This window comes from Drosophila tropicalis, unplaced genomic scaffold, assembly GCF_018151085.1.
Source record: "Drosophila tropicalis isolate 14030-0801.00 unplaced genomic scaffold, ASM1815108v1 contig_878, whole genome shotgun sequence".
Classification (NCBI taxonomy): Eukaryota; Metazoa; Arthropoda; class Insecta; order Diptera; family Drosophilidae; genus Drosophila; species Drosophila tropicalis.
Genome location: NW_027173374.1, coordinates 4,187,806 through 4,199,772, shown reverse-complemented (window position 1 = coordinate 4,199,772; position 11,967 = coordinate 4,187,806). Strand labels below are relative to the sequence as shown.

The window sequence follows — 11,967 nt, the reverse complement described above, 5'->3', positions numbered from 1 at the left end:
AAACTCAACAAAATATTCGTTTGTTGAGAATAGTATGAGTATCCCAAATTAAGCTTAAGTAAATATTTACGTTTTTTAAACATTTCTTTATGTAAAGTCGTTATGTTAACTTGAATTTCCATTCGGTATTGCAGCAATATTTGAAAATGTCTTGGTTCATTAATTTTAAACAGTTTTTACTTTTTCCCTGGTCAAATACACCAAAATCAATAACTAATATTAAACACTTTGTATTTGAATAATTTTTGATATATTGTTTGATAAGCATTTCATTTTATTGATATTAAAAATGTTACTCGCTCCGAATACAAAAACCTAAATCGCAAATTAGCTTAATAAAAAAGCTGCCTACAGTAAAACTAAGTTATTATAAATGATCGAAGATCGTACTCATATTTTAAAAACAACTTAAAAATCAGTGACTAAAAAATGTTTATTTCGTTTTCTTCGAATATTTGGTTTTGCATAAGGAAGCCATGGGAATTGTATCAAATTAAAATAGATATATAGTGAAAGGGACATCGGGATTATAAAAAATGATAGTGTAGACATTATCCCAACTTAAGATGTTGATATTAAAACGAAATATGAATTCATTCTTTTGACAGATCCAATTATAAAATACAATTACAATAATTATTGGTTTATAACTTTGGATTTAGCTATCCAAATATGTATATGATAATTTGTTAAATATATGTGTATACAAACGTGTATAGTATGTTGTATATAGAGTTGTACACATCTTTAAAGGCCTGATCCTAATCTGATCTCTATGTAATACATTTGGCTACGCAAGTTGGAGCTCAGTTTCCGTGTTGCTCGTACTCTGATTTTGAATTGGATTATTAATGGAAAGTTAACTAGAAATAACTAGGACTTTTGCACTAACACTATCGTAAATGGATTTTGCTTACAAATTTATCCCACTATATAGTATATATAAATATATATATAAAGAAGAGAAATATATATGTATATGCATATGTATATATTGCAGTCTAAACTAACAAAAAAAAACCTTCATTTTTTGATTTATATTGGTTTTTTTTTTTTTGGGGGACTCAAAATCTGAATGTGTGCGCTTTCCATCATCAATGTAAAATGCATGTTAAATACAATCTCAATCTCTATTTTCGTGCGCCCACAACAGGAAGCCTGGACCTGGGATTTCCTGCAGAAACTGGGGCTGAAGCCGCACCAGACTCTGGTGTACTATCAAATGTAGAGCTGCGCAGCAGCGTTGGCTTTGCCCCCGTTCCGTTGAGCGTATTGGAAGAATTCGTTTTCTGTGTCCTCAGATTGGACTGGGATTGCTTCGTTTTGGCATCATCTACTCGCTTCCAGATATTGGCAATGCGACTTTGTGCTTGATTGATTCTAGCAGCTGATACAGCAGCTACACTTCCGCCATTTAAATTGGAATTGCTCCGCGAAGGCGGCGTCGTTGAAGATCCTCGATTTGTGGCCGAGGCGGCTGACTTGGCACTAGCAAGCCTTATGTTCGTATTAGCTCGCTGGGGGGTGACGACCCGTCGCGCTGGGACCGTACCACGTTTTGGTGAACCGTTTACTTTGGCTGTGGCTGGTGTAGCTGTGGCTCCTGCTATCCTTTTTGTCGGCAATTTGGACACACGATGACTGGGACTTGTGTTCACGGGAATGGGATCAACCACGGGCACTTGGCCATTCAAATTTGTGGGCTCATCTTTGACGAATGTACCTTGCCGTTCAAGACGTGGCGGTGAAGGAGCACTGGCCACTGTTGGGAGAGGTGTGGCTTTCTTTTTTTGCTGTGACACACGAGTTGCACCACCAGCACTGGAAACCACACTGCGTTTGGCTATAGTTGGAGACAATGTCTTCTTTTTGGGTGGAGCAGCACTAATGGTATTCCGTTGGCTATATGGCGAAATGTAGGCTGGTTTCTTTCGACCTCTCACCAATTTTACCGCTGTAGCTGGCTCTAAAATTGTAGTCTTTGGTTTCACAGGCTCCACAACTATAGGCAATTGTTCCAATTCTGTTTGCGGCTCTTGGCCGTGGCAGGATTCTGTCTCTGAATTCTGATCGCATTCCACTTGTTCACCCATCATGATCTCTGTATGCTCTATTGAGCTTGGACCAATATTGATATCAGTAATATAGGTGAATTGCTGCATCATGACACGTATTGAAGCATCTCCATCGGCTTCTCCATTTTCGACAAGCTGACGTGGATATTCTATGACCTGTGTCTTATAACGTTCAGAGCTTCCTCGTCGCCTACCCCCGAGGCGTGGTGAGGGTGTGGCTGCTGGTATAGAAGGAGGAGAAGGAGGTTCCATCTGCACAATCTCAATTTGCAAAGTTTCGTTAATCTCGGCAGCTTCCAATTCCAACTCGTTTCTTGTGGCTATGGTGTATGTCTTATAGCGATCCTTATCCATGCGACGTTTCTGTTTTGGTGTCAGAGCTCGACGATTGGGAGATGGTGTGGATCCCTGCTTGGGCGTCGATTCGGCCGAACTGAAGTCATTTATTGTGGCATCCTCATCGTCCATACAACTCTGAAGCACCGTGAGAGTTTGATCGTCACAAGCGGCAGTCTCATAGTTGGAAACTGATATGGTGGTGGCCATACTACAGTCGTGCTCCCCATCAGCCACTTCCGACTGAATGCTATCCACACTTATCATCGAGTCCAGCAATTCATCCATCAGGGATGGCGGCTTAATGTTGTCCAATAGATTGCAGCTGGAATTGACACTCTCAGCACTGCCGGTCAATTGTCCTAGAGCTCTTCTAGCCACTAGATTAGCGGGGAATACTTTGCGGGCAAAACGTGGAGATTTGCTTGGCAACTGTTGACGCAGTGAACTTGGCTGTGAGTACTCCTGATAGCAACTATTCAGTGACTCCATGCCCGATGGCGGGCGCACATTGTCCAGATCAAGACTGCTGATGCTAAAGGTTCGTTCCAGATTATCGTCTTCTGCCTGCAACTGTTGCAGATTCTCGGCCAGAGTACGCGCCTCAAAAGCAATCATGGTTGAATTGCTCATAATGGAAGAGCTGGTGCCATTAAAAAGCAATCTCTGTGACTCCATGCTTACGGCAGCACTCTGAACTTGCCCGCCCACATGGAAGTTAATCGAATTCGATGTGTCAACCAGGTCGGCTTCTGTTGCATCATCATCGTGGTCATCGTCAAGGCTTAGGGACGCCAAGACGGGAGCTGTTTGGCTGATAGTGGGAAAGGTTACATCATTGGGACAAGTCTGATCATTCCAAGTATTGGTATTGGTATTGGTATTGGTATTGGTATTGTTGTTGCTGCTGCTATTATTATTCTGACCCCGCAATTGCTCAGCCGATGTGACAAATTCCATGGTAAGTCTCTCCACGGATTTCAACATTAAATCTGGATCCTTATGCTTGTCATTGCTTGCACCGCTTGGAGCAGAATTACAGCTAACACTGGTCGTTGCAGTGCTATCCAACCTAACCAAAGTGTCCATTATAAATGACTCATCACTGGAACGATCCGATTCAAATTCTTTATACCCAGTAGCGGTCTCGTGATCTATCGCGATCGCGTTCCCGTTCTCTTGATTTGGATGTGGACTTTTTGCTGCGTCTGTGTCGATGACGTCGGGCGACGAAGACCTCTGCAGATTGAGATTGAGGCTGATCGGCTTGGAGTTGGGGCGTGTGGCGTGTGCTTTCTGATCTACGTCTGGAGCTGCTGCTACTGCTGTGCTGCTGGCACTTGCTGATGTAGTAGCCGCCATTGGGTGACACGGTTCCAATACAGCTGCAGACGTAGCCTGAACGTTTTTTGGCAAGGCATTAGAGCTCTTCTTGGAGATGCCCGTATTAATGCACTCCTGCAATAGTTTCTCATCCTTGCGCTCGCGATCTCTATGATGGTGATGATGATGATGATGATGACGTTGTCTTTTACTTTGACCACCACCACCAACAGTTGCTGCCGGCAATTGTACTGGCAACGAGTCAAACTGCTTGAGATTAGGGAGCAAATGATGATGCTGCTGCTGCTGCTGGTGCGCCGCTGGCTCTTTAGTCTTGTACATGCCCTTGAGAATGCACAGTTCAAAAAGAGACTTTGACTGATTATCATTTGAGTCACTGGAGTCCACAGAGCTGTAGGATTCCTGCTGATGCTTACGTGCAGTCATGGCTGAGTTCAGAGAGGAAGCAGAGGTGGCGGCATTGATAGCTATCGGCTGCGATGAAGTAAGCGAGCTAGAACGCTTGCTATTCGAGCTGAAGCCAAGATTCGATTTTGGTCTATTGCATCCAGCGGCAATAGCCTGCAAAACAGAAAAGGAAACTTCTAAGTTCGCATAATAATTTGGGCACTATTTACTCACCTGACTCAGTAAATTGGTATCATCCTCCGAGTCAATGGATAGGGAACTCAACGAATCATCTTGCCAATGTGGTGGCCTTTGAATTTGCTCCTTCTTAAAGGGCGTTGCCTTTGTCACGACAGCTGCTGGACTGTAAAGAAAGAAATGGTTCAAAGTAAAAAAAAAAAAACCATAAGTTTTAAATTTAAATTTTTTTTAAATAATTACCCATTTGAAGCAGTGGTCGCCTCTTCCAATTGTACGGCAGGACCAACTAGACTCGAACCGACTGTTAAATTAGATAGGCCAGAGGCAACAGAAAAATTGCAGGGGCTATCCTCCACCAAATACTTGCTCATCTCATCGCGTGAGGGCAAGAAACCCGGCAAGACATTGCCACCGCGTCTCATCATAGCGATGGGATCTTCCGGCTGCTTGGTAATGGGGGGCGGTGCTACCTTCTGCAGCATGCCATCGCGTATACACTGCTCAAGGAGATGTCCTCCAGCTGCACAATCCGAGGCATTAGATGAGACATCATCCGATAAATTGAGAGAACTTCTGGCAGCTTGATTGCTACTAACAGCAGAAAGCGGATCTTTCATCTCGGTCGAGTTTATTGAAATGACAGAGAGATTTGTATTACTGCCCACCTTTGATAGCTGGGCGGGAGTATCCTCTGTGCAATAGTTCCGTGTGGTTTCCTCTCTACTTGCAGATTGGGGCTCTGCGGTAGTCGGTTTCCTTTGCATACCCATGTTGATGCAATTGGCCAGCAGCAATTCATCCTCCTCGCCAGGCATTGTCTCTGGTTCATCATCCACAATACTGAGATTACTTAGACTAGTGGCTGTGGAGAATTGTGCTGGGGTATGCTCCACATTGAAGCTACTTAAGTCATCCTCGAATACACTACGCAGAGGACGCACTGACGGATTGGCCGGCGACTGCTGCTGCTGATTACTGCTCTCAGACTTAATAGCTAATCCTGCTGTAGTTGCTGAATTCTCACTATTTCGTCGCGGCGATTGTGGCATACTTTGAGTGGGTGAGTCGGGCAACTCAGAGGGCGATATGACACCACTAGCCAGACGGCTAAAATCACTAACCACCGAGCTCTTGTCATCACAATTGGCAACATCGCCATCTACATCCACTTCATGGACCAGTGAGTCCATGGAACTTCGTCGGGAAAACATCAACGGGGTTTCCAGTGCCGAATTGGCCTGCAAGACGGAATTACCAACAAGGGGAGGTTTAACCAACTGCGGCGAATCAATCGTCACCGCTGCCGCCGCCTCCTCTTCTTCGTCTACTTTTCCGGGTTTTGACTTCATCTCTGTTCCAATAGCTGCAGCTTTGCCTGCTTCATCCAGGCTACTAAGAGAATCGTACCGACTAAAGTAACCTGGAGTGCCTTCCTCGCAGTAATTAATGGGCTTTTCGGGTGTATAGGAACCCGATCCGCATTGTAATTGTTTTGTTGGTTTCTTTACAGTAGCTACCGTGGTGGTGGTACTACTGCTGCCCACCAAGGGCGTCGCCTCCCTGGGTTTCACCTCCTCTGTAGCGGGGGGGATCCAACTCTGGCTTTACCGCCAATCGAAGATCCGTCACAGACGCCGCGTTTGAGATCACATAAGGTGTATCCTCTGTCTGATAGCATTTAACACTGTCGTCCAATATTAAAAGAATTTCGGCTTTGGCCGGTTCTTGGACAACTGCATCATCAGTTCGAGCGGTAGCCGCCAATTCAATTTGATTCTCAGCATACCGCAAACTAAAGTCTGTCGGCTGATCCAAATCGGTTTCCTGATATGATGTTGATGTCGATGCTTTTCCATGACTTTCGTTGTACTTGACCGAGTAATCAATGGGTTGCTCCTCGGTAGCCTCCGCATCCTCAAACGTTGATATTTTAGCTGGAGCCTTTCGTTGAGTGTCCGAGGCGGAGGCGGAACGCATCAGATGTTCATAGGCTGAATCAGATTTTGCAGAATACACAGAATCACGACTTTCACTCTTGGTCAACATAGCGGACCGAGTCAGACGGGGCACAGCAGCAGCAGCATGACGACGTGCAGCAGAACTAACTGAAGAGCTGGAGGATCGTTCCTTGGTGCTGGGTTTGCCACCTGTATCCAAATTGTCACAAGTCTCGGAATGCCTTTCGCCCAATTCCTGCTGCAGAGCTTTCTGCTTGCGAGCCTCCAGAGTGGGCAACTGTTTCAATCCCATAGATCGGGCAATGGGATCGAGTTGGTGTTGATTCTGGACGGCAGGCCGAAAGTTCAGTAGATTCTTCAATGCCGACGAACTGCCTTCTGAGATCATCGCATGCTTGGAGTGTATCAACGATCGCAACATGGGCACTGCTCCATTGTCCCAAAGGAATTTCTGATCCTCTGGACAGCGTGCCGATAGATTCCATAGAGTTCCACAGGAATTGCTTACCACCGTAAGACTCTCGGACTTTAGTTGCTGCAACAAGATGGCCAAGCAGTTGTGTTCTCGAAGAATTTTGCGATAGGGTTCACATACAGCAATGTGGCTGGAGACGTTTCGAAGGATTCCTCCAGCATTCTCAATAATTTTCAGTGTCTTGCTCGGTCCCTCGTAACTTAACATACCCACCAGAAAAGAGAGAGCTCCGTCCACCGCACAGAACTCTGCTTTATTGGTGCTGCAATGCGCCGAGAGATTCCATAAAGCCGAAAGAATGGCCTTCAGTGTGTTCTCACTCTTATTTCGCATGGCCGCCAAGGCAAGAGCCGTTACCGTTCCAATCTCATTAAGAACTGCCTTCATGTTACTATCAGCCCGCCAGGAGAGATTCCGGAGTACACTTGCTGTCACCTGCAACAAGTCATCGGGGGCCGAGTCCAGCTGGGCCACCAGCGCCTCCATAAACTGCTTTTGCGAACAGAGCAGCGCCTTGTTATTCTCATCGCCAAAGGTTAGATTAGTCAAAGCCATAAGAGCGTAACGACGCAAAGAGTTGCAACACTGATCCTCCGGCTTAGGCCCATGCACAGCGTGGTCTAAATGCACCAGATTGGGAATGGCATGCAGAGCCCCCAGATCGCACATCGCATGCCGATGTTCCTCATCAAAACTGACCTTCATCAGTGACGAAATAGCCGCTAAAGGATGCCGATCGGAATCATCTGCAATGGCCTCGCCACCGCTCTGAAGTAGAGTCTTTAAAAAGCTGCAGTAATCCATGATTTGATCCAGTAGACGAAGAACTTTGGCCTCACGCCGTCCAGCCTTCTCATCAGGATGACTGTGCACAACATTGTGAAGGGCAAGGCTAGCGCATTTGCGTACCTCCTGCTCATTGTCAGGAGCGTGCATCATTTGGACCAGAAGCGGCATACAACCCGAGCGACGCAATGTGGCACAACTCTGACCATTTGCCGAAAGCTCTAGGAACTTCTTCGACATTTCCAGGGGGTCATTGGATCCCAACATGGAGAGTAACGAATATACACACTCCACTTTGGACCCGAGCGTAGCATCGACAGCCGCCGAGGTTGCTGCTCCATAACGTTCATCAAAACTCATCGTCCAAGCGGCACCTTTGGGCAATCGTGACGCACTTGCATTGGGATTGTCACCACTTGTGTCTAGAAAACGGGAGAGAGTGTACGATGGCTCCTTGCTACGTGATACTCGACTCGAACTGGCTGGGGAGCCTCCACCTGGATTCCTTGGTGGCAGCTCTTCCAATTGTTGTTGCTGCGCCGTTTTTCTCTCGAAATTCCGATCCAAACTGCGATGTTCCCGCATTTCGCGTAATTCCTGCGCCAGCATATAATCCGGCGGAATAGGATTCTCATCTAGAAAATGTTTGGCCGCCGATTTCTTGCCGCCACCGACTCCAACAGGAGTCTGACTAAAGTGCAACGTATTATCATCCTGGGTAAACTCTTTTTCGTATACCCACTAGCCGCAAGCTCATAATCACTTATCTCGCCATCCCGCTCATATTTCTTATCCATTTTCAACTGCTCACCGGCAGCGGCTCCAAAGCCGCCATCATCATATTCGGGTGGCGGCACTGCATCATAGTCCAAGAAATGCGGCTTCCGTTCGGGCACTGCATCCACATCGACGTCAACATCGTCGAGGCTAATGCCCGATAGGCCCGTAACCAGGCCGTGGTCAACGACATCCTCCTCTAGATCAGGTGTTAATGATGGCTCCAACATTATTTTTTAGTTAATTATTACCCAAGCACAGTCTGGCAAAATCCATGACCTGCAATAAGAGAACAGCGAGAAATTTTCTTACTATAAATTCCATCTCATAAGATAAGCATCTAGTCCAATCCTCTTTTATCCAATTCTATCACGATTAAACGAATTTTATTGCGTTACAGGTGGTGAAAAATGTTTAAATTTATTTGTTCGTCTTTAAAAGGGCATTTGCCTCTTTGAAATTGCAATAACAAATCGATTAGTAAAGTCCAAAATCTAATATTTCTCATTTAACCAACTAATCACACTAATTTGACGTTTTAGTGATTAGTCTTCTTATATTGATAATCAAGTTATTACGCCTCATATATGTATGTATGTATAGTCTATGTATGTTGTTGTAGAGTTCATAATTATGGCAATAAGACAATCATTATTATGATTATTCACATCAGACGCTACGCTACTCTTAGCTGCTTTGCTACTGGCTGCTGATGCACTGCATCCATCATTTAGAAAGTTAGCGGCTCCGCGTTGTCTTTGACGGAATTTCCAGTGCATGAAATACAAACAACAAAAGATACATACACACATATAGAGGTGATGCGTTTTTTACTTCTTCTCCTTCTTTTGTTGTTGCCGTTGAATTATGTGCAAATGCAATTTGGGGCTGCTGCTGCTGCTTCAGTTGAATATGTTTTCTTATTACAGCGGCGCATGCGCCGTAAAATTGAGCATAAATAACTACATACGATATACATATATTTATGTATATAGTATGTATATAATACATACATATATCTATGCCTGAATGTGAACCGTAAAAGTCTGGGTCGAAGACGTGTCCCAGTTCTTCTACGATAAAAGTCAAAAATGTTGTTCAAGCTCTAATTGGCAAATTAATCAACAATATACATATACATACATACCATTAAAATCGAAAAAAAAGAAACAACTAAACAAAAAGAAAAACTGGAAAACCACAATTTGTCTAGATGCAAATCAAAAAATCGGTTGTGTAATAGCGGAAATGCATGATCAAATAGTTTTGGCATGGTCGAATCATTTATCTATGTATGTCTGTACATATAAGAAATCGAATGTTTGCTTGGGCCTTAAAAAGAATTGAAATTTAATACCCTTTATTCATAAAATAACAGCATGTAAGTTTATAATTAAGTTATACTAAAAACCTCGCTTAAACCCGAGTAAAATAGTTGACCTAAAAAGAAGACAAGGTAGGTACTAATCACATTTGCTGCGAAGTCCGAATTATATGGAGGAGTAAAAGTACCATTAAAACGGACTCCTAAAGGTACTTATGAAGATTTTAGCAAAAATATCTTCATACCGGCTTTTGATCACCATAACCTAGTTGCCTATTAGCGGATTTAAACTAAATTAAAACTACATCTGTCACCAAGTGGTTATTATTTAGATCTTTCTGCTGCATTTGGACCATTAGATATCGACGTTACCCGAAAGACGAGATCAATTAAACTTTTGTTGTACAATTACAAGGTATATGTATGCCGGTTTTGCATGTATTGTTTTATATAAAACACTCTCTATTTATTTAGTTGGTTAACCACGTTATGTCGTATCAGCTGGGCTGATAAGGCCAGACCCTGTGATTATTCTTCTATATGGAATGCTTAGATCAACAGAGTATCAGAAGTTGGCCTTTGATGAATCAACTGGCGGTTCATCAATTAAATACTTACATATGTATGTACATACATTAGTGTGTATGTAAGTATGGTATGTTCACATACATGCGTACATATGTTTGTACACACATATGTATGTACATTAGCTGGCAAGTAGTACAAAGAATGCAAAATATATGCGTCATTTGTCTAGTCACAGCCTGCCTTCCCTTCTGGGTACCTCCTCGTGTCAATAACCCATGGATATTAGCAGAAGGAAACATTTGGCACAGTGTAGCATTTTAAATTCAAAATATATGCAAAACTTTTGCTTTGCCATAGAAAGTTAATTTAAGGTTTCGAAAGCTTAAAAGTTTTGTTCTTAAAACTATAATCAAAATAATAAATACATACTTTAAGAAATTTTCTTTTTAACACATTTGTCGTTTTAAAATGGAATGTGAATCACTGTGCAGCAAGTGCTTTTGGGATGGCACACATTTTGCATACCGAAAACCCAAAACGCCAGAACTATCAACGCGCCATAGTGTAGGAGGAGAGGGGTTGACAAAGGCGATGACAAAGGCAAAGACAGAGAGGGTGTAGTCATAAAATAGCAAAAACAACAACACGGGGAAGAAAGAGGCATATGCGCAAAAAATAAATAATAAAAGTACACACAGAAATGGTCAAATGAATGTTTCTAGTTTCTGTATGTGTCTGTTTGTGTGAGTGTGTTTGACGAAAGTTGCTGATGTTGTTGTTGTTGTTGCTGTTTCTGTTGTTTTAATGTCTTTGCGGCACAACGGAGATGGAGATCATGATTATGTAAATTGTAGAAAAGTAAAAGGGAAACTAAATACTAACGACTTTATTTCAGTTTCTGTTGGCCGCAAATGGTATAAAAACCCATAGACCATGCATAAAATATAAATATGCGTACATACAAGTGTGCAACTGAAATACAATGATTAATTATGTTAAAACAAAAGGCAGCCAAAACATCAAAACTACAAAAAAAATAGAAAGAAAGAAAGACAGAGATGGAGTGATTAACTAAATTCAAGCACTTATCACTTAGGCGGGCCAACACATTCACTTTACAACAAAAGAAATACACCCAATGATAAAGGAGCCTCACACACAAATACACACGCAACTTGTTCCCAAAACACACGCAATCGCACTCCCACACACACACACTCACACTTTCGTATCAGTATTAAATTTTATTGATTTTTCCTGTAAAAGGAATGCGCATACTAATACACACAAAATATCTTCTGATGATGTCTCATCAGAATTATCAATTAAAAATCATAAATGTCTTTGCAAAACTCTACCTTAAATAGGCATTCCTATATTCAGTTGTTTGCTTCTTTTATGTTCTACTTGTCCCCCAAACAACTAGAATTAAGAAGATTCTAATCGGAATAGACTCCCACACAGAGGTAGAGGCAGGTATTTTATTTACTACCTCTCTTAGTAGCGAGAAATGATGATACTTTTTCACAAGCAGCAGCTGCGCCTTTGCTTCTAATTGGTGTAAATTATTTCACTGTTTATCACTGCAGGTATTTGCTTTTAGGTATCGCATTTATTTTTAATTATTACACATATTTTTCAGATAAACAATAGTTTAGCTTATTTTTTTCGCACGGACCGACCGCACAACCGCTCACTTTGAAAACAAAAACAACAATAAAAAAAAAAAAAGCCCCAGTGGCGCCACCTTTTTGCAATACGAACGGTCACACTCCA

The 11,967-nt window shown here is 42.8% G+C and overlaps 1 protein-coding gene across 1 annotated transcript; it reads right to left on the bottom strand.

Moving 5' to 3' along the window:
* Positions 1–415: 415 nt before the first annotated feature.
* Apc (APC-like) lies at positions 416–11,898 on the bottom strand. The gene is given in 6 exon segments (XM_068299038.1): positions 416–4,316; positions 4,377–4,506; positions 4,584–5,938; positions 5,940–8,293; positions 8,296–8,618; positions 11,550–11,898. Coding segments are annotated over 5 exon segments (7,299 nt in total). The 5' UTR covers positions 8,570–8,618; positions 11,550–11,898; the 3' UTR covers positions 416–1,130.
* Positions 11,899–11,967: the final 69 nt, after the last annotated feature.